Source organism: Dreissena polymorpha, chromosome 15 (assembly GCF_020536995.1).
Source record: "Dreissena polymorpha isolate Duluth1 chromosome 15, UMN_Dpol_1.0, whole genome shotgun sequence".
Classification (NCBI taxonomy): domain Eukaryota; kingdom Metazoa; phylum Mollusca; class Bivalvia; order Myida; family Dreissenidae; genus Dreissena; species Dreissena polymorpha.
Genome location: NC_068369.1, coordinates 22144418 through 22169086, shown reverse-complemented (window position 1 = coordinate 22169086; position 24669 = coordinate 22144418). Strand labels below are relative to the sequence as shown.

Below are 24669 nucleotides of genomic sequence, written 5' to 3'. Positions count from 1 at the left end.
CTGACAAGAATCGTTAAGTTTTAAACATGTTAGGTTTAAAATTGCTAGGCGCCTTCCTAAAGAAAGATCGTGTATTTTAGTAGCATGTTGATTCATTAACTTTGAGTGATCAGCATAGAATGGTTTACATGATACAGCAGCTTCAGCCTCAACCCGCTCCGTGTGTCTTCAATTTAGATTATTATATGGAATATATGTAAACAATGTTTAATTAATTGTCTTTAATGAGTTTCTTTTCAGCTTCATCGTCCAAATATATTTAAATCATACGAAGTTGTACGATTGCATCATTTTTCTAGTAGCATGTGTCATTACCTACATGACATTTTTTTATAAGTTGACGGTTATGATGATGATTTAAAGTAATATTTATCCAAAATGTCTAAACAACTTTGGTTAAGATAAAAACAAAACGTTTGGCTCAAGTTAAAGACAATCGATAAGATAACAAAATATACAAATAAATATCTCAATACTAAAACACGCTTTATAATATAACTGGAAAAATACAATTTCCTCATTTTTGCGTACTACAGCTGCATAACTTAACTATATTATTGATCCAAATTTTTATTGCAAAAAAAGTGTATACTATATAAAAATACACTCTCATTTTTTTAGTTTAATATCATCTTACCCATGTGTGCTATTGATATCAACGTTTATGCTGTTATTCACTTTAATGTTGGTGACAATATGAATCATTTCAAAGATTATCGCTGAACGAAATTCAAACACTAATTACACGTTTTTCTTCACAATAATACTCCATGCTCTTGCAATTTTACTGGCGTTGATATTTTAAAATCCATGGATAGCACCACTCACATAGAATTCAGATTTACTTTTGCCGTCGACATGTTTATCTACAATTATTAATATTAACAATATTTCTGATTGACAAATGCGAGTATGATAGATCAGAATTATCATATTTCCTATAATAGCATATTATAAATAAACAATTAAACCGTCTCCCACACACGTTACTATAATTACACACAATTTATCATATACACTCTCAGCTTGTCATATAACCATACATAGACGTGACTGTCATTTTGCATATCTTTACACATATTATTCAACGAATACTTTTTTCCTTAGACTTATTTATTATAAAAAACATAGCACAGTTAAGGCTGTTTTCAAATTGTCTATTGAGCACAGTTCGACAGGGCAATGCCGAGTTTTTTATGTCAATACGCGTTACTCAGCGTTTATCACTAAACGTAATGGGGACGTCAGTTAACAAGCTGTCAGTAACGTAAAGGGGACGTCAGTTAACAAGCTGTCAGTGTTGATGTAGCACAGTAATATAAGCCTCTTTATACAAACGTTTTGTGAAACAACTGTTGTCAAATGAGTCAATTTATTTATCATGCCGAGCGTCATTTATATTCAGTAACGTTTCTGACGGTTCCGTTCAAGTACTGGATTTTTTTATATTTTCTTGCCTAAATTCCGGTCGTTTAATACTAAATAATTTCGACTCGGCAGCTTTTAGGATAAAAAATTAAGGCTACAGTTTATGTTGTTGTTTTTTCTTCAGTGTGACAATTGAAATACAAAGTGATTTCTTAAAGCGATAAAGTATATAGTAATACGTTTTAAGGCTGTAGTTATTTGACTAAATTTATGATGGAAGTTGGAGTCCAATTATGTCTGTATTTTAGACAATCTGGACCTATATCAAAGCGTGTGGCCAGTTAGTTGTACTTCGTCGTATTACAGTACGATATCCGATGTAACCTCAAGTACAACACGTGTTTTGCTGACTAGACAATAGCTTAAGAGGAAGCCAGTTTGATGTAAATTAACGAAACGTGTTAAATTTGTGTTAAGAGCGATACAAATAGACACGATCGTCAATCTCCAGACACTTGCTGTAATCTACGAACATATTTCAAAAGTGGTTTCTCGATTACTTTTTTAAATACAATCTTGATTTACTGCAAGAAATGAAAATAGTTTTCCGGCACCGCGAAATGGTGAGTACAATTTGGTTAGAAGTTCATATCAATTATAATGCATGCAGCTCGTTAAACACAATTTACATTGCATGTGCATTTAACGTGTCCCAATTACAGGTTCAAATTATAAATATCACATTAATTAACGCTTACGCTGTTTCAGATATAATTATTTTTTTATGTTTTAAGATTTGTCATTGTATTAATTTATGAGAAGTACATCTCACTGAGTAATTAAATATATGATAAATTATGTCGATTTAAGTATTATGTATGTCAAAGGCCAACGCTACGATTTCATTACAAGCAAGATTCTTTGTAAGTTATATTTCCTTGAGTTCGTTCTGTTTGATTGCTAATAGTAGACATTTAAGCTTTAACAAGTTCCATATTACAAGTTGAAAGTTATGTTTTCTTTCGTTCGTTGCTAATAGTATTAATTTTAGCTTTGACAAGTTACACATATATAAGCCTTTACTAAATCAAAGAAATGTGTCAAAATTCAACTACGAATATGTTTATGCAAAAGCGCAGATTATTAAATGTTTGTTTTTTTTCAGCAATAAAAAATACGTAGTCATACTAAATGTCTATGCCTTTGGAATTATGAAACAATCATTCGTATCAGGCAGTTATTTACTTGGGTGATGAATACAGATGGACGCAATAAGTTTAATATAAATGTACATCGAACTGACTTCGTATAACTACATCGGAAATGGGCAATTTATCCGTATTTAAATGCATACGTGTGTCATTTGTCGTACAGACAACTTAAAAAAGGTCAAGGCCGTTGGCCGGTCAATACTTTCACTATAGACCCCCTAATTCACTGTATGTGGCATCCATGTTGTTTATGTATAAATAACAAGTAAATGAAATTGCTCAAAGCTATGTTGTGGAAGAGGTTGGTCTTGAATTGAAGGCGATGTGATGGTTGAATGTGAGGACTGAAATGGATCCCGTTATCTCAATTCATTTAATACATAATGTACTAATGAAGTTCGACCAAGAAAGTTTTAATTGTTATTTGACGAAGCTTGCGCGACAAGCTTATATTAAATAAGAAAGATGTTTTATGTCAATATATAAGTCGCGTCATTCTAAAATTGGTCTTATGTCGTTTCCGCAAAGTCTAGTTGGTAGTTTCCCTGTCCGCTACAGCGCCACGACATGGTTCTTTGTATCAATGGCGGACGAGGTAGCTTCTGACCAGACTGCGCGACAACGCATGCTTATCTGGATCTACACAGACCGCATGTTACATAAAACCCATTTTTGCATTTCGCGCCTCAATTAAATTGCTTTAAGTCTGTCTGTTGTAAAGCTTGTAAAAGTTAATGCTAGTACAAAGTCCGATAAAAGCGACAATTAACCGCAGTATTGAAGGATTTCGAAAAATGGTGGTGTAGATAATTAACATTAATGCTTAAGCGGGCTGCCGTATAAACTTAATACGAAATATAATATATGTAAATAAATCACGAATGTGTAAATAAATCACGAATGTGTAAATAAATCACGAAATGATGAATACATCACATTGACATTTTCCTCTTGCACGTGGCATTAAATCATTTATGGTTGTGCGTTGGAGTAAATATTATGAACGTTAATGAAGAAATGCAGCCACAAAATACACTGTGTGTATATTAAAGTAAAACTATTTCAAAACGCTTCGACAACAGAAGAGATGTTATACTGAAAGCATCGGCTTTATTGTTTATTGCAGTGAACTGTTACAATTTTGCATCAAAGTCTCACATTACAACAAGAAATATACACAAAATGAAACTTCGGCACCAAAAGTACTCCTGAATAAAAACGTTTTTAGTCCCACCACATTACTTTTGTAGGCATTGGTTATGCAATAATTTGTACGGCCATTCTCCCCCATATCTCTGATGCAAGCGGGGACGTTAACGCTGTTTAGCATACGTAAATGCACTAGATATTAGCAAACCAGATTATTCAGGGAATTGGAATAAGGTTAACCAAAAGCCGTGTTATGAATGAAGTACTTTTCAAAACTGTCAAAAGTCATAACAACAAAAAAACAGAACAAAAAAAAACCAATACAATTTGTTACACCATTTTAACTTTTTAATTAAAGATTTAAACGTATGTAAAAAGTGTACCAATTTAATACTTTTTCGATTCGCATGATATAAATCTACACAACCGACCATTCAAAATAATCAAACATTAAAAAAGCTTTGATGTATCACAAAAAAAAACACTATGGTTGTTTGACGTTTATAGAAGCAGAAGAGTTGTGCAATGACCATGACGTGTACGTATTATCACAATAAATCACAGTAAAATTGATGACCGATTTAACTGTGCAATACAAACATGCGAACTAAGTGGTTTCAACAGTTTTGCGCCCAGAAAGCAGACGGGTCACTGGGTTCGCAAAGTATTACAAGGTATGCAGATAAGCGACAGACTCACGCTTTGTTTTGGTTGCATAGGCATCCAGACATGCGTACGTCTTGCTACGCGAAAATAAAGTTTAAAGTTACATCACCAGTAATCCAGTTTTTTACAATGTTAAGATAAATGTATGTTACATAAATTACGTAACGACATGTAAAGCTTATTACACATGATCATTTTTAATCCAAACAACGGTGCGAGACAAAAAAGAACAATATTAAATGTGAATTAATTAGGTAAAACAAACACACCATAATTCTGGCAGCTAGAGTAAATCGTCACTCATCTGCCTTTTACCTAGGTCATTATTATGCTGACATCGAAATAAAAAATACCGAAATGTTTCACAATCAATATTCAAATTAATGTAATTACCTCCAATTAAACAACGCATGTATGTACTTTTCCAAATATATGAAAAAACTTACGGACAAATAGTGTTTTTTTATGTCGGTTCCTATACCATTCTAATGAATGTTTACTGTGAATTTTACTTCTTGTATGCAATATGCAATAGATTCATGTACTACATATTTTAATGTAAATGTTGTATATTAACCCATTTATGCCTAGCGTATAGAAAAAATGCCTTGGCAAACAGCGTAGACCCAGATGAGACGCCGCATCATGCGGCGTCACATCAGGGTATGCGCTGTTTGCCAGAAATAATTTCTGAAAGAAATATTCTAAATATAGAAATAAATTTACTAGACAATCCTTATTTTGGAAATAAATAATAAATTAGAAGGATGGGAGAGTCCACTAGGCATAAATGGTTTTAAAATTAAGAATTGATTGCATAATAGTCATCTATCTGTCAATACTGTTGACCGATTAGGAGATAAACGCAATACTTATAATAGGAATGTCAACTTTACTGGCAGTGAAAATATTGCAAATAAAGCTACTAAATTCAGATAAGTGTCTCAGCTAATACTGTCTTACCAGTTTATTAGTTATTACTTGGAGAGGTTTGATTAAAATTCAGTTAATGTTTGTCTATGGGCAAAAATAAATCTTCAATAAATAACCGCTACGATCTTCCGTACATTAGATTGGCATTAAAGTAAATACATGATTGGTTAACGTTTAAGCTAAATGTCTTGCAAAGACAGCAATTAAAGGGGCGTTTACCTAGTGGATTTGATGCTGCATCAATGTTTTACTGTCTCCGTTAGCTTAAATCATTTGATACTTCTTAAAATTGGTATCGTCTGTAATGCTTAATGCATTAAACGTTACATATACTACAAATAAGGCCAAACAGTTATGCTCTTGGTGTTAACATTCACAGTATTCGAATATCATTTAACAGAACGCATCTCTGAAATTTCCGATAACCGCTAAACGATATGTATGTATGTATGTATGTATGTACGTATGTATGTATGTATGTATGTATGTATGTATGTATGTATGTATGTATGTATGTATGTATGTATGTATGTATGTATGTATGTATGTATGTATGTATGTATGTATGTATGTATGTATGTATGTATGTATGTATGTATGTATGTATGTATGTATGTATGTATGAATGTATGAATGGATGTATGGATGTATGGATGGATGGATGGATGGATGGATGGATGGATGGATGAATGGATGGATGGATGGATGGATGGATGGATGGATGGATGGATGGATGGATGGATGGATGGATGGATGGATGGATGGATGGATGGATGGATGGATGGATGGATGGATGGATGGATGGATGGATGGATGGATGGATGGATGGATGGATGGATGGATGGATGGATGGATGGATGGATGGATGGATGGATGGATGGATGGATGGATGGATGGATGGATGGATGGATGGATGGATGGATGGATGGATGCATGTATGCATGTATGCATGCATGCATGCATGCATGCATGCATACATGCATACATGCATGCATGCATGTATGTATGTATGTATGTATGTTTGTATGTATGCATGCATGTATGCATGTATGCATGTATGTATGTATGTACGTATGTACGTATGTACGTATGTACGTATGTACGTATGTACGTATGTACGTATGTACGTACGTACGTATGTATGTAAATGTAAATTGCATGTCAATCTCTGTTTTAACAGTAAGACATCAATTTTCCCGCGAGCCGACGCTATTGGCTGTTTTGAGAAGGCGAAATGTGGTGTGTCATCTTGTTTACGGATACATGCGTTTGTGCATGATTGGTTATTTCCGAGTAAATGTTAGCCTTATTACATGCTCGATGTTTGCGGTAGATAACAGTAAAGAATTGTTTAATATTAAAATATTGCGACATTAAAAAATCAAGTTCGATTAAAATCATGCCTCGTGTGTAAGCTGCATGGATGTTATCTCTATCATTCCGCTGCTTTATTGAAGGCATTAATATTTACTCTTAAAGGTGCAAATTGATGGCTTATACGGTTGTAAGTCTAAACACGATGATTTATAAAATAAATGTTTATACTTGAAAAGATAGAATTAGCATTATTGTAATACATGTCTATAATAAGGGGAAAAGTACCGTCAATATGCCCCTTTAATAGCTGCGTTAATCGCTTGAATTGTCCTACACGTATCTCCCCGACTATCAAATACTTGTATTGTGCACATAAAGATGCATTTTTAAATGGCAAGCGGATTCTAGAAACCTTACAAAAGCTGAATCCTTTGTTGACGGAGATCACCGGACATGTATGAACCGGAGTATTTTGCTTAAACGGGCATATACGTATCAATACATCCGGAGTTTATAAAAACACGTTGTCATACCTATATATATTATAAGTTTTGTGGAATTGGCAAAGGTCAGAAGTATAGATTTGTAGAAAAATCCGATTTTTTACAAGTTTCAACAGAGGAATGTATTTTGGATACTTACACGACCATTGTTTGTGTTCGTCTGTATTTATAACGATAATATTCCACTCAATTTGCTTTAAAATACATTCATCCGCGCGTATCGATGACGCGATCAAAACAATATGGTATCAATTTTAGTGAATAAAAATTGAGGGAATGCGTTACATTTATTTGTTTAAATTGAAGATCCAATAAAACGTCATTTTATTTAAAACTATGCTGAACGTAAATATCCATATATACGCTATGTTTATCACAAGCATTCTTTATTATGCATTAGCCAAAAGTGAGGAAGCGCATCCATTGGGCTCAGCATTTACAACCAAAAATAATGCAAAGAGTTCAATAACGATATTTATTGATAGTGGTTGAAATCAGCACCAGATATAAACAAAGTGAACTTCAGATTCACAAACAGGAGAAGAACATTGATTTATTATATTTATGGCAAGGAACAAAATGCCAAAAACGAGGTACCAACCAAAAGTTGTTCACAAGACACACACGTACACAAGATTATATTTTTTTTTTAAACTAACAAGACTGGGTCACCATGGTCTAGTAAAAGCAATCGAGGTTTAAGACGGTTTTATGGATGGTCAAACATCGCACTTTGCCAAGAATTATTCATTAATCATTAAAGTGTTTAACAATTAACCACACTGCATCACAGTTCGAATTAAATAGCAATAAAATATAATACACTTCAGTTACCATTTAACGGCTCGATGGTTATATACAGACCTGACCACCAGAACCGTAACTGCCTAAGGTACGATTAAATGAAACCAACATCAACTTCATCTCGCCTTCATAATACAGTTTTAGAGACATATCAACATATAGTTTAACATTAAAATCATCGTTGTACAATTCAGGAAAAATGCCGCAATGCGGTTGTAAAAGGCCAAATTACAAAGCTTAGTTATGAAGGTCTATCTTTAGCTTCATCCATTAGCCGGTTATTGAAATTTTCCAATATACATCGTCTGGTCTTAGCTCTTTTGAAAATGATTATTTGAAAATCTGTTTAATAAGCCCAAAACTTCGTGTTTTTTAAATATCGTTAGAAATTAAGTAAAAAATATATGTTTTCGCTTGAAAACTGTTCACCATGAATGATCAGTCGTTTTCAATAGAGCGCGTTGGAGTACGCACATTTGTCCAGACGTCTTCTGAAGTATTTTCAAAACGATGGGCCGCCCATTATTTGACAGGACTCTTGTTAGACTTTTGTAGCAAAACAAACTCGTTTTATAAATGACGTGGTATGTTGCTTACTGTGTAAGTTATTTTACGATTTAAAAAATCACAAACTCGAATGCATTACTAAGACAGTATTAAACTTGTTATTATGCATAAATATCAACGACTCCGCTTATATAGTGGTCATGTGAAAGATGTTCATTCGAATAAAACGTCCCAACCACGTTAAATACATTTAGAGTGAATGTGTACATTCGACTGTTTTTAAATGTCTGAATCAATCGCCGTATTAAAAAAACCTTTAAGTATATCGAAAAAGGTGCAGTATGACGTAGTAATATTAATTCATAGATAACCAATTAAGCCAAATTTAATTATTCATAACCTCACCATATAGACCGCAACAAGACAGAAATAAAAGGTAATCACCGCGAAACACCACTTGGCTAAAATTAGAGGTCATAAACAAGAAGGGGCTTACCAGCATCCACAGCTGCTGTACGTGTTGACATTTTAAATGCTTTAGGCCACTCCAAATTGATTTGTTGGTCTACGGATTTATTTTTTTTTAAGTTGAAGAGGCGAGCGAAAAAATATATTTTTTTTGAAAACAGGAACATTTTCGAGCGAGCGAAGAGCGAAGAATAAGAAAAATCACATTTCGATAGAAAAATATTGCATTATCAAGAGATACAGCTTTAAACAGCTATATTTTACATTTAAATCAATTATTATACAAAGAATATATATCGACCTCATATTTATAAGAGTACTTTGCATATAATTTTTGACCACGAAATATACGTGTAACCATATCATTGAAGTGAGGGACACATGTCTACCTACTGCTGCTTATATTTGTTTTAAACAGTGAAAGCTGTGAAAAGGTATACCATGTTACAAGCTGTGAAAAGGTATACCATGTTGCAAGCTGTGAAAAGGTATACCATGTTGCAAGATTTGAAGAGGGACAATCTTCAAAATGATAATGACAGACAGTCGGACAAAGGCCATGCATATAATCCATTGTCGCTACCTTATTTTAAAAGAGGCATATCGATGGCTAGTACGGTATTGTATTTTACTAAATAAATTTATACATTACAAAGAACTTATTTGATGTTTCTGCAATAAACGGACCTAGCTGATAAGCATGTTCCGTCAACCATGTATTTTAAAAATTATAAAACATTGTCCCTTTGAAACTTTTAGAATCAGCATCCACTTAAAATTGTGTTATAGGACAAATTTGCCTACATATAGGGAAATACCGTCCATATGCCCATTTAATGAAGAAAAAGTATCAACAATCTTACGACATGTTTCCCGATGTTGTTTGAAATTGAACATGCTTCAACGGTGTCTGCTGATAGTTGCATGTTCGAACGTAAACAAACACATTCAAATAAGTCACAGAACGTAGAAGATGTGTTTATATTTTTAAGGGTTGGCTGCAGCAACTTTTCACCGCAATTTGTTAAAACGGTCACGACAGCGAAACACAGCACAAGGACCAACACTCAAAACGTATCAAAGGTGGCGTTCGTCAATAACAGTGACAACGGTATTTTCTCTTCTCTATTTGCATTTTTTTCTGTATTGTAAATGATTAACATGTAAAAAAAGGTACATTAGTGTATACAAATAAACTATGTTGAGTACAAATTAAAAGTAATCCAAATTTTCTCGCTGCAACGATTTGGAAGCTTTGTAACAATACATATTTACTAGACAAATAATTTCTTGCCGGCGTCAAGGATAAAAATACAAAAAAAATGTATAATATATGTACGACATACAATAAATACCATTAATTTTAAGTTATTTCATAAAACAAAGTCTATAAGCAACTTGGGACGTGATATCAGGTTGCACAACACGGCTCAGCCTCGGAAAATAATTTAACTGGTTTGCATTACAAGAAATTAAAAATACGTATAGAAATAGTAGCTTGAAGAAAAAAAATCAGAAAACTTAGATATATGTCATCATTTAATTAAATCGTTAACAATGAGAAGTCGTCGTTGATTTAATCACCCTATTTTACCTTTAATTGTTGGTAACGGTTATAATTTTGCCATCAGTCATTAAAAAAACAACAAAACTTATTAACAATAAATTATATTCAAAATAATAATGTCCCCCTCCCCATATATTTGACCTTTGACCTTGAAGGATGACCTTGACCTTTCACCACTCAAAATGTGCAGCTCCATGAGATACACATGCATACCAAATTTCAAGTTACTATCTTCAATATTCCAAAAGTTTTTGACAATGTTAAAGTATGACGCCAACAAACCAACAAACCAACCAACAAACCAACAAACAAACAGATCGGCAAACAAACTATGTCCCTAAACTTTTATAGACTGAGGGACATAAAACTGATAATACTGATAATAATAATAACAACAACAAAGTTAATACTACTACTTATAATAACAATACTAATAAAGCATTCTACTACTACTACTACTAATAATAATAATAATAATTATAATAATAAAATAATAATAAAAATAATAACAATACTAATAATAATTATACTACTACGACTACTACTACTACTACTACTACTTCTACTACTACTACTACTACTACTACTACTACTACTACTACTACTATTACTATTACTACTACTACTACTACTACTACTACTACTACTACTACTACTACTACTACTACTACTAATAATAATAATAATAATAATAATATAATAATAATAAGAATAATAATAATAATAATAATAATAATTATTATTATTATTATTATTATTATTATTATTATTATTATTATTATTATTATTATTATTATTATTATAATACTAATAATAATAATAATAATAATAATAATAATAATAAAATAAAAATAATAAAAATAATAAAAATAAAAATAATAATAATAATAATAATAATAATAATAATACAAATAATAATAATAATAATAATAATAATAATAATAATAATAATAATAATTATTATCATCATCATCATCATCATCATTATCATCAACATCATCATCATCATCATAATCTTCTTCATCATCATTTCCCTCAATATCATTGCACTAAAGACTTACTTGAACAGGTATCTTTTTGAAGTCCTTAATATTTTAAGTTCGTCGCACAAAGAATCTAAAAAGTATGCGATTATTTCTCCAATATATAGTTTTACATCAGAAAATTGCCTTCTCACCCCGAACATTGATTGGTCGGTTCAATTTGATATGTAGTGCCCAATTAAACCATTGAGTGTATTTATAATTTGCGATACCACAAACGTCCACGCTGGTCTCACGTATTTTCCAAATACACGTTTCTTATCCGGTTTCAGTTACACTTGGCGTTTTTATTGGTCAATAGCTCGGGTAATCCTCTTGAAAACAGCAACCGCTATTTATTTGACGTCGTCCACGATTTCTTGACAAGCTTACGATGTCATTTACACATCAAATCCGGATCAAATCGGAGCGCCTTGTCATTCGCATTTAGTAATTGATAAGTGATCAGAGAGTCGTTACTAAAAATTTACTTATACGCTGATCAATAAATAGCAATGTTTATAAACGGGACACTCTGCGTTATTTCTGACATAATACTATCATAGTAAGTTGTGTCGCCTATAATTCTTTAATTCTGATAAATGTCGGCGGATTATTAGTAAATACGGTGTTCCAAACGGAGATCAGACCGCACAAGAGGACAGTAAGATTAAATTAGTAAATTAATGTGTACTTCGTAAAAGTTATTAACGCGTTGAATGTAACCGGCCTGTTACTGATAGTTAGGTTACGTCCAAGTGCGTTTACAGCTTTTTAATACAGTTAAGCGCAGACGTTAACGCGTTTATATTAGTTTACATGAACGAAACATAACGACAGGTTTACATTTATTTAAACAAATAATATTAAGTGCACATTTTTTTATATTATTGGTGATATTTCGTGATGACTTCCAGGATTTACCCGTGTTTAAAAGATTTTACAAATTAAGTGGTAAACACAAGACATTTCTGATTTAAAAAAAAGTTTTAACCAGGTGTTAAATCTAACTGTTTTTCTCAAAATGTATGATTAACATAATTTCATCCATTCATTGTCACGACTTTGTAAGATATAAAAGTGGGATCGATGCATAGTTGTGTCGCGACAGGGATTTGATGAAAATCTGCGGATCCTTTTCAATACAAGGTAAGTTGCACGTTTTCGTTCAGAATACTTTTGTAAACATGAGAGAGCGTGATTCAACGCTTAAACATACATTTAAAGGGACCCAGTGGGACAACGAAACATGTGTTTGTTTGTATTTGTTGACATCATTTCTATTGCATTTTTCACTTTATATATAACATTCACACATAACTATAATTAAATTATTGTTTTGTGTAAAAAAACTACCAAACGAATGTGGGATGATTTGTTTACTCGTCCCAGAATACTTGTCATTTCCACAACGCCTTTAACTTTTCATATTAATCATTCGAAAAACTTTTACTTCCGTGCGTCTGGATAAGTCTTAATTCGCGCAAGTAATTGTTTTGCTTCGGACAAGGTTTAAATATTATTTGTGTATTATTATGTATATCATTTAAATATCTATACGACCGTTGTTTTACGAACTTGAGTAAATTTCATGAAATTTAAGAATCCAGTTGTGGGTTAAAATGCGTCATTCAGAAAGCCATAATATCATTTCATCGATGCATCTTTAAAGATAACTCCGCAGTCAGTGATATTTTTCGAAATCCAGTAATGACCCAATAGTCAATTCTTTCTGCATATTGCTTATTCCAAAAGCCTCGCAGTTGTTACTTTTCTTAATGCTTAACAGGACCAATGTTTCCATACACGTGAATTCGCGATCCTGATAGGACAGGATAAAGATTTTTTTAAGTTTTTTTATTGAATGCTGAACTCGGCTGATTGCAATATTCATTTATTATATACCGTTTTCCCGATAGACCGCATTTAAAATCTCTGCGCAGTTATCATTGGCTAGCAGCGGTTACTCCCCTTTCACGGCAGCAGTAAACTACGTCAAGAGCAACCAGGATATTAATCGAGATCCGAATGACTTTTTAAACAAATCTTGTGGATATGGTTTAGTTTATGTAGTTACCTGAAGTAGTACGTTTTTGGCGACACTGGACACTGCTTGATACGCAATTCTCCAATCGAATAGCAATCGTGTTTCTCCAATCAAATAGCAATCGTGCTTTTCCAATCAAATAGCAATCGTGCTTCTCCAATCAAATAGCGTTAGTCCAAGACTAGCTTTTTTCTTCCGCGTGCGTACTATATCTTATCATTTCCTAGTATATAGTTGCTGGGCCGAAGAATCGCTATCACATTATTGGCGTGTATAAAATGTGATTACCGTGATTTATGATTAAATGTTGCTCTACTCGGAGACGGTGTGTGCGGTGTATCTTGACATTTAAAGGAGCCTTTTCACAGATTTTGGCATGTATTGAAGTTTGTCATTAGATGCTTTATATTGATTAATTTAAACATTGGATCTAAAAAGCTCCAGTTAAAATCAGGAATAAAATGAAAAAAAGAATATAAAGTAACCTTCAAGAGGGCTAGAACCACTGACCTCTGGAGTCATATACGTAATCCTCGTAGATTCACAAAATATAACGACAACAACAGAGCTCTCCAAATTATTCAATCGTTTTGCGTTGCACTGCTTTATAATGTTAAGGTTTTTAAATCGTCAAAAGATGCATATCATGTATATTTTTTGAGCATGGTAAATGTTAAGTATTACTGTTTCCTCACAAATAGCATAACTAAAACGAAAAATTTCGAATCTGAAACAATTTTTTTAAATTTTGTCCATTTGCGGAAATGATTTTAATGATTTTCTTCAGCATCGTTTTTGTTGTACTTTCAGAGACCATGAAGAACCTGTGGACGTGGGGAGCATTGTTGATAGTGGTGCTGTGCCTACACAAAGGTAACCAACACCACATAGGTTTACAATATCGTTGCGTTTTTTCTATCTTAGTTTAGAATGAAAGTTGATATGGGGTATACCTGTAAAACTGGTAATAGCAGAAACATGGATGCATCGACGTATGGATTGATGAATAAATGGACGGATGAATGGATGGAGATGGATGGATGGATCGATGGATCGATGGATGAATATATGGATATATTGATGGATGGATGAATATATGGATATATGGATGGATGAATCGATAGATAAATTGATGAATGGATCGATTGTTAGATGGATGAATTGTTAGCTGGAGGAATTGATTGTGAAATAAATGGATGGATGGATGGATGGATGGATGGATGGATGGATGGATGGATGGATGGATGAATGGATTGACAGATGTACGGATGGACAAACGGACGGACGATGGATGGTTGGACTTAAGGACCAACGGACAGACGGATTGAACAAACTGGTTATGCAGATAGACAAATTTAAGGCTGACGTATTGGCGATTGACCTTGTGGTAGAAAAAAAACACAAACTTACTTTATGACATTGTTGCTTGCACGTAATGCGTTAGGAGTGAATTATTGTTTAATGTAAACGATCTACCAATATTCCCATACCATAGGACACCTTTTTAATATTTTTCTTACATTTTCCAACAATGTGTTTCCATTTCCCAATGCTGTCGTGTCATTATATAAATACACGTGCATTGTTTTATGAACATTTACTTTGTACATTTTGGTTTCTAAAGTATGCAACTGCTATGCTTAAAAATATCTATTCAAATTTAGAATCTTTAATTGGACCACTCACCGCATTTAACAAACGAATTACCTACCTAGGTGAAACGCCTACTCTGTTGCAATCAGAAACAACGCGACTTTTAACGTCTACTTGATGACGCAGGAAAAACAGATATTTGGGCCTGGCACGAGGTGGCAAAAAGCTCTAGACGTTGAAATGATGACATAAATTAAAACGGGAAGTCCCCGAAAATCACACTTATATTGATTTCTAAGCATCCTGTTTTGAAATATAGTGGCATCACTCATCCACGTGCGGTAAATTAAATGATCGTGAAATTAATATTTGTAAACATCAACCGTTAGTTTGACGATCATAAATATTCCCCTCAATGGTCCAAAATCCTTATTAAAAACCTACAATTTGTTTATAAGTTACCGCATCCATCGATTGTTAGAGTTTTAACTCTTTCATTTGAGCATCGCTCTGTTAAAAGGGGTATTAAACATGTACGTCAAGTGTCGTCCCAGATAAGCATGTGCGGTTCTTAAAGGCTCATCAGGAACGACGCTTGCCGCTTTTATTGTATTTTTCATTTAACCCTTTCAGTGCGGGAACCGGATTTTGAAGGCCATTGCAAACAGAACGTGGCGTCTCATCAGGATCCAAACTGTTTGCTATTCTGATAGTGTTCTTTGAAAAAAATCTAAGAAAATGCTAATTTTAGAAATTCAGCAGAAGACATTTTAGCAGACGACAAATTTCCCAGCATGCAAAGGGTTAAAGGAACACTCTTCTCGGGGAAAATCCAGATTAGGTGTACAGTGTCGTCTCTGATTAGTCTGTGAGGACTTAATATGCTAATCTGGGACGACACTTCACGCACATGAATTTAATCCCCACTTACTCTGAGCGCGACTCATTTGTATGGTTTATGTTTTGCAGGAACTGCGTTCACGCAACAACGATTTGATGGTTACTATAACAACCTGATCACGCCAAGCTTGGGAAGCGCAGGTAAAACGTTCACAAAACATCAACACAATCAATTAAAACTCCTGTATATTCTTACTGTTATATTGGTGATCGTTTCGTTACGAATGTACAAGTTTGAAAACTCAAGTAACTTTATGATCGAACGGTTGTTAATTTTGTTGTTGATGTCTGTTTTTGCTTCTTTCACTCACAATTCATGCAGATTAGGGGGACGAAATCACACGCCTCTCAGTGCTTGCACAGTAATGGGAAAATTGCATTAAAATGATAATATTTTAATTATTGACACTCGCTTATCTAAATGGAAAATGTCGCGCACATAAGACCCTGATACATGACTGCATATATGTTGCGCAGTTTTTATACGAACGCTTTCCATAGTTATAAAATTTTAAAGTTGCTCGTCAACCCATGCCTAACCAATAAAATTGTGTACATTTGTGAAATAGTGTTTATTTTTAGAAAATCATATTATTATATATAGTGTTTGAACAATATTTCGCAATGTCATCTTAATTTGTTTAAACATGTTTAGTATGTTCCATCAATATCCGTATATATTTTTTTTCTACGTGCATTAGTTCTTGCGATAGCCAATTTCCGCGCGGAGATTTTACTTGTTCTCAGCGTTTCGAATCAAATTAAGTTACAGCTATGATCTGTATTTGTTTGTATCCGTAATGTAAATTAAACACATTTAAAGTGATTTTTATAGAAACTATGAATAAAAGAATTATCATTTTATTTTTCGTGTATTTGATCTTCGTGGTAATCATTAAGGATGTGGTCGTATTTTGATCTATCACTTTCCCCTTCTTCAAGCGTTTTTAGCAACAAACACAAGTTGTCATTTAACCAAATTCATTGATTGGTCGATGAGGGGCAGTAAACCGAATATTGAGTATTTATTAATTTTAATTAAACTATAATTAATGCACATATCTTGTTTTAAGGAATATGAGTCACGTCGTTTAAAAAAGCTTATCGAATGATACGAAGAATTACGGATGTTGTAAATGATGAATGTGCAAACCACTTTTTTTTAGCAACGACCATATATTTAAGTTATACATAAATCAAATCAGGAAGCATTTGATTTGTTTGGAAAGTATTTTTTCATGATAAGGTCGGGGTATTTGGTTGGAGACACACCCATCATACCTAATGCACCGGGATGATATCAGATTAAAAGTGCGTCGTATGTTTCTTGAAATTTGATGTGCTTTTAGTCAGTTTGTTTTCCAAGTGCACCTGCACTATTGAGTACGCATGTTCATATTCGTTTTTTTTAACGGCAGTCGCTATGGCAGTCGCTATGGGAAACAACCGTGATGATGTGTTTTTGAGAGTAAATTTAATTGTTTTAGTTTGATTGCTCTATGCGTCACCAGTGCCGCTTGCAAACCATTATCTTACCCCATCAGCTCACCATACATTTATAACGATACCGCTTCGATGGATATGCTAGTTTGTGTACCGAAATCGATTATAATATACAAAATTAAAAGCACAAACAACACAATAGAAACAAATACTGTGTTTTCAAAACTTTGTTGTTGTGTCATTTAATATGCGAAAGAAAAACGCAACAAGTATCAATTGATTGAGCACAGGAAACTAATCAAGCGCACTATACATACATGGTTGACGAGTCATAGGTAACCCAACAACAAGCCGAGCAGCCCGTCCATAGTCCCAGTGCCACTGAATATTTGGAATTGAATAAATGATATTGGGTTTCCCAACGAAGATTCACTTACACAGAATTGTTGCGTATTTTTTCGTATACTTGTATTATAAGGTGCTGTTGTTGTTTTTTTCCATAATTTAAACGTACATTATTTATTTTAGCTCGCTTGGGTCGAAAGCTTTGGGCGCTGATACACTCTCAAGTTCATTTCAAGAGTAGAACCATAACTTTAAGAGATCTTTAGAAAACTAGTAGAGTGAAGATCAACCCCGGGCCATTGAGATCGCTAGGCGGAAATAATAAAGACTGAGGCACCGCAATATGCACTGAGCTGCGCAATTGCGACCAACTTCAGTGCTCTCAGCGCTTTGATTTTGTTTTAGGAAAGCCTCTGAAGCAGAACATTACCACGGCATACTTTGACTACACGTACAAGCTATCTGGCAGAAACCGGCCCAGCCCTCGGCTTATCAGCGAGACGCTTTTCAAGAAGGATGCAAACAACACGTACACGCCTAATGAAAGGAACCTGACCGCCCTCTTCGCCTTCTTCGGTATGGTATAGTTGGCCTTTTCTTGTAGGAAAGGGGATAATGTCTCCTTCTTTAGGGTGACGGGAATATTTTTGCCTTCTGCAGTAGGACAGTATACATATTGCATGCTTTGGTTTTATTAATTGTACCTTATATGGTGGGAATTATTTTGCCATTTTTGTAAGAAATAATTAATTGTTCCTTCGTAAGTAGGACAGCATTAAGTTCGCCTTCTGTGGTAGAACAGGATTATTTGTGTCTTCTTTGGTAGAATTAATATTTTACTTTTTAGTAGGGCGTGATTAGTTTTGCCTTTTTGGGAACCTAATCAAATATTCATTTACTTACTCTGAGTATATTTTCTCGCAAACATGTATTTCACACAGAAGTCATTTTCATTATAAAGTGCAGTAAAAAGAAAATGAAAAGTGTTGTTTTTCACAACCATGTCTCCACTTAAATCCCAGGTCAGTTGGTATTCTTGGAGCTCCTCGACACAGACGACATTACATGCCCCGTGGAGCTCCTCTCCATACCCGTACCAAAGTGCGACCCCGAGTTCGACCCACAGTGCGCGGGAAACAAGGCCCTGCCCTACGAGAGGGTCGCCTACGACAAGCAGACTGGACAGTCACCAAATGTGCCCAGAAAGCAGGCAATTCTTATTATTCTTCTTGAAAAGATCATATTTCTGACATTTAGAAAAAAACTGAAGTTCCCAATTCATGTTCAGTAATCTGTTGGGATTGTGATAAAATATTTTTCATCGGTTCCGTCAAGTGTAATACCGGTACACGATAGCGCTCATTGTGTAAGCACACACCAGTTTGAAGGAATGTTCATCCATTTTAAAATAAGCTACGTTGACATAAAACTTACAATTCCTTAAACAGGTGAACAAGGCTACAAGCTACATCGACGGCAGTTTTGTGTATGGAAACAACCTGGTTCGAGCCCTGAACCTTCAGGCGGACCGATCCCCTAAGCTGGCCGCGGGGGACGCGTGGTCCAAGTACCCGCAGAAGAATGCAGAGGGACTTCCGTTTGTTGCGGTTCCTGACCCCGTGGAGCACCGGTTCCATGACCAGCTGGAATACTGGAGTAAGGAGAAGTAGCTACCTGCAGTATATCGCATTAAGATGTGAATTTGTTCAATGTTTTATATAATAAGTTACTTGAGTTTATCACAAAGTATTTAGTGGTTTTTAAAGATAATAAACGTAAAATGACCCCTTTGTATATGAAGACAGAAGTAGTCACTGTAGAACAAACAGACAGGCAGGAAGGCAGGCAGGCAGGCAGGCAGGCAGGCAGGCAGGCAGGCAGGCAGGCAGGCAGGCAGGCAGGCAGGCAGACAGACAGACAGACAGACAGACAGACAGACAGACAGACAGACAGACAGACAGACAGACAGACAGACAGACAGACACAGACAGACAGACAGACAGACAGACAGACAGACAGACAGACAGACAGACAGACAGACAGACAGACAGACAGACAGACCGACCGACCGACCGACCGACCGACCGACCGACCGACCGACCGACCGACCGACCGACCGACCGACTGACTTGACAGACTGACTGACTGACTGACTGACCATCGTTTGTTTCGTTTTGGAATAATCGAATATTGCGTCGTACTAGGCGCTCACATTGGGAATCTGCAGCTCGTCTTTTGATAAACCCAATATAAAGAAGTGAAACTCCAGCTGCTGCAGCAGTATTGCATTCTTATTATACACAATTTCGTGGTCCATTATTTATGGCAAGTGACCAATGGCCAAAAAAGTACGGCACAATACGAAACAACATGCACACATAATAGAATAAGCAAATCATATTTTGTAAGAAAACCGAAAAATATTTTTGACAGCATACAATTGTTTTACAAGGCATACCTACAAGGGGGAAAATAATGTGCAAATCAAATGTCCTCGCATGGTCGCTTGCAAATGTCATGTAGCATGGTATCGTGCCACAGTACATGCTCAGGTTCGAAAAACGGATTATTGCTCTCCATGTTTGCAATATTTTAATAATAATACATTTAATAAACTATTGTAAATAAGTGAGTTAGAAATTGTAAACCAGTTATTATTCTCGAAACGTACAGTGCGGCTTTTTTTACTAATCATAACTTAGAGGGGGCTTATTTGGGCGTTCACAAATGTCCCACATAAATATGGAAAATAATTCATATGAACACAAATACAGCTAGGATAATTATAACTACGATTTTACTGAAGTTTCTTAATTCGTGTATTGAAAGTCAGAAAAGAGTATATGTAGTTTTCGTTGTTCGTTTTGTCGAATTCAAAACGAACAACGAAAACTACATATACTTTTTTCTGATTTTCAAATAACCAAAACAAAAGCTAAATACAGAAAACTAAATTGTGTTTAAAGCATTTTTCGGTGTACTCGTCGAATTCAAAATGAAACACTACTAGACGGTATAGCACTGACCTTTTTTGAATACTTCCCCAGAACTCGGCGACAAGCATGCGCAAGAGAATCCTGGCATCCTGTCGCTCGGCGTCCTCTTCTTCCGGTACCACAATAAAGTCGTGGACCGCCTCGACTCTCGCCATCATCACGACTTCGACGAGACTTTCGCACGCGCTCGAGAATGGGTCATCGCAACCTTGCAGGTGCGCGTGAATACTTAACACTTGTCCTTCTGTACATCGTTAGTTTGTTATTTTGTAATTATTACGTAGTTTGTCAATTTGCACTTATTCTTCAATTTGTCATCGGCAGGTTTTGCACAGTGACATTTGCCATTTATGAAACACATTTTACAGCTAACTGTAGCGCAGATTGCGTCGGTAATAAAAAACAGCATGTTGCTCACAGAGGGGTAATCACGTGACAAACAAGATGGCGATGTCCATGCCGAGACGGGTATTTTTCGCCGTTTTATACCCTTCATTACTTTCATAAAAATAGATGCCGTTCATTTCCCAGCCATATCAGCAGGAAAGTCTTTAGCGTTTATTTTGTATTACAATTCGCTCTACAGCTCGACTTCACTGCGAAATTTCTTAGCGCGATCACAAAATTACACCTCCCACTAAGAAAATTCTGAGCAGGTAAAGTCGAGATAACGAGCAAAATTTAATACGAAATTTCAGCTGATATGTCTGGAAAGAGGGCGACATTTAAACAATAAATAAAACTAATGTATAAAACGGCGAAAAATACCTGCCTCGGAATGGACGTCGCAAATAATGCTTGTCACGTGATAACCCCCTCTGGCTTAGTTTAACAATTTTTTATACGATGAATTCTTACTTCGAGCCTTAAACGAATGATGTTTTGTCTCGAGATTTCTAATTTATTGAAAATAAGTATTAAACCACATTTGCAAATAATAATAAAAGAACGCTACGAATTCAAAAATACTTTCTTTTACACGTAGATTTTGATTGTTTGAAACAAATACATAAATTCGTGTTGTTTAAAAAGAAAGCTGATTTTCAACGCAATATTATTGTTCATTATGTTCTAAAATACTATATTGTTGTTTAAACAGAAGAAGTACCGTAATAATGAAACTAAACACGCCGTATCGCTTTTTCAGAATGTTATCGTTTATGAGTGGCTTCCCCTACTTCTTGGCGAAAGTTTACCGGAATATACAGGTATGGCAAAAGCAATATTGTACATGCTGAAGATCGGTCAATGGTGAAAAAGAAAAACGAATACAATTAATAAATTGTGTTCAGTCACATAAACTCTGAAATAAACCTTAGAACCCTTACATAATTTGACGTTTAATAATTCCTCTACCGCAGCACTCAAACAACAAATTACAATGATATGCGATGAAAACAATGCATTGCCACCTTACTAGAAAGTTTTCTCGTTCAATTGTAGTCTACGAGTGGTATATCAACAGATGGTATTTGTTTAAAAGTACAGCTAAATTTACAGCTAGACACAATATTTCCATGCATAAATTTGCAAAATATTTACCAAGGACTATCAAAGAACGTAATTATGGTTTAATAAAACATATTTTGTATACGTTGAATTTTCCAGGCTATAAATCCGACATCTATCCTGACGTCACTGCCGTATTTGACGCTTCAGCCATACGTTACATAATGACGTTAATACCCGCCGGACTACATCAAAGGTAGCCAATATGCAAAATAATACTTGTACTATGGAATCCAACGATATATCTATTGAAATTTTTCTCTCGCATCAATTGAAGTTAAGGGAAAATATTTTATGGAAAAATTAATAAATGAGAAGAAAGTTGAAATTGAAACATGTATTTTTCGTGCAAGTTATTTTGAAAGATTGTTAGAAATTGTTTAAATAGAAAATACAAATGAAAAACAAATAATAACATATAACACACTAACAAAAACAGCAAAACTTGTTGACACGTTTTGATGAATATTGTAGAAACATAAAATGTGCCAACGCCTCATCCGGTGCGTTTCCTGCGCTTCGATTATGCAACATGTATTGGAAGTCGCAGGTAAAATTGATACGGTTGAATCTGTTTGTCATTTGCAATCATCCATCCAATCAAATTTGTACCAGTGTAATTTGGCGGATAACATCTAACTGTCTCAGATCATATATCTCTGAAATGATAAGATATTTCGTGTAAGTTATTTGTATTTCTATGACACGTCTGTCTTTCTTTGTTGTTCGTTTATGTTCTCTTTATATCCCATACTACCAACCGGATATCCAGACAGAGAATGCAGTAGAAGAGCCAGGCGTGTATTGGCATGGCTTCCCATTTTATAAATTAACCCATTTATGCCCAGTGGACTCTCCCATCCTTCTAAATTGGATCAATTTATTTCCAAAATTAGGGGTGTCAAGTATATTTATTTCTATATTTAGAATATTTCATAAAGAAATTCATTTAAGCAAACAGCGCAGACCCATATGAGACGCCGCATTATGCGGCGTCTCATCTGGGTCTACGCTGTTTGCAATGTCCTTTTTTCAGGACGCTAGGCATAAATGGGTTAAACATTTCTGTTTCATCAGTCATTTCATACTCCTAGTGAGTGAATGGAAACAGATAGGAACAAGTCGCGATTGTTCGGACTGTATTGGGACTGGTTTCAACATCGCTTGTTTCAAATATTATTTATTCTTCAATTATGTAACATATTCATAGGAGAAGTGGATGGGAATTGTTTCTACATCGCTAGTATCAAATGTTCATTGTTTCTCAAACATCACATTGCTAGTAGAAAATGCTTTTTATTCTTCAACTATCATATTGATAGTTTAAAGTACTCTTTGTTCTTCAACTATTACATTCCTAGTTTCAAATACCCTCTATAACCTCAACTATCACATCGCTGGCATCAAATACTCTATATTCCTCAACTATCACATCGCTGGCATCAAATACTCTATATTCCTCAACTATCACATCGCTGGCATCAAATACTCTATATTCCTCAACTATCACATCGCTGGCATCAAATACTCTATATTCCTCAACTATCACATCGCTGGCATCAAATACTCTATATTACTCAACTATAACATTCCTAGTTTCAAATACTCTATATTACTCAACTACCGCATTGCTAGTATCAACAACTCTTTATTACTCAACCATGTGACATACATTTCTAGGAGGTATTAATGGAGAGAGAGGATGAGGTGGAGGAGACGTTGATGGGAATGGTTTCCCAGATTGCGGAGGCCGAAGACACGAAGGTGGTCGAGGATCTGCAAAGTACGGTTACTGCGCATGTCATCTTACAATAACACTTGATACTATTAGCCTCGTTCTTGGAATTCTGTGCTTAATGCGTGCGCACAAACTACTCAGGGACGACACTTTCCGCCTAAACTGGATTTTCTTTTATAAGAAACTTTCTTTACGAGGCACAGGCTAATCTGGGCGGACACTATATGCACATGCAGTGAGCCCAGTTGTCCAAGAACAAGGTTCATATATATAGTAATACCGGTATAATATAAGTGTACAGGAACTATTTGTATGTTTGACTATTGAATTACATTTTGTGCGAATATTCATGATCGCGAAAAAAAAATCAAATATAAACGTAAACTTATTCAATATTTATGTGAATTTAATTTTCGTATTTCAATAATGATAGCCAAATTTGAAGGATGTGGTACTACAATGGGCCATGAAAACGACTTTTCACCCTTATCGTATTATTTGGTTTCGACAAGTTTAAGTATAAATTCCTTTTCACAAGCAACCTTGGTTCATTAGTCGCTACATTTTTGTATCTAAGGACTAT

The 24669-nt window shown here is 34.7% G+C and overlaps 2 protein-coding genes across 17 annotated transcripts in view; one reads left to right on the top strand and one right to left on the bottom strand.

The window, feature by feature from the left end:
• The window catches only part of LOC127859437 (dual oxidase maturation factor 1-like), a 124149-nt gene that overhangs the window by 31893 nt on the left and 67587 nt on the right, over positions 1-24669 (bottom strand). For 2 of the 12 annotated variants that reach the window (XM_052396803.1, XM_052396809.1), the window contains exon 1: positions 11555-11855. The exons of 8 other annotated variants lie outside the window; for them this stretch is intronic. In XM_052396803.1, coding sequence (XP_052252763.1) covers positions 11555-11679 — 125 coding nt within the window. In that variant the 5' untranslated portion in view covers positions 11680-11855. Of the gene's footprint in view, positions 1-11554; positions 11856-13592; positions 13712-24669 lie in introns of those variants that run through there. 2 more of the 12 variants (XM_052396814.1, XM_052396810.1) reach the window with 2 other exon arrangements.
• Positions 12286-24669, top strand: part of LOC127859436 (dual oxidase 1-like) — a 44969-nt gene continuing 32585 nt past the window's right edge. For 2 of the 5 annotated variants that reach the window (XM_052396802.1, XM_052396799.1), the window contains exons 1-11: positions 12286-12664; positions 14373-14435; positions 16125-16196; positions 18249-18419; positions 18866-19053; positions 19292-19499; positions 20891-21054; positions 21987-22047; positions 22448-22544; positions 22823-22898; positions 24029-24131. In XM_052396802.1, the coding sequence (XP_052252762.1) occupies positions 12634-12664; positions 14373-14435; positions 16125-16196; positions 18249-18419; positions 18866-19053; positions 19292-19499; positions 20891-21054; positions 21987-22047; positions 22448-22544; positions 22823-22898; positions 24029-24131 (1234 nt within the window). In that variant the 5' untranslated portion in view covers positions 12286-12633. Of the gene's footprint in view, positions 12665-13824; positions 13941-14372; positions 14436-16124; positions 16197-18248; positions 18420-18865; positions 19054-19291; positions 19500-20890; positions 21055-21986; positions 22048-22447; positions 22545-22822; positions 22899-24028; positions 24132-24669 lie in introns of those variants that run through there. The other 3 variants (XM_052396798.1, XM_052396800.1, XM_052396801.1) reach the window with 3 other exon arrangements.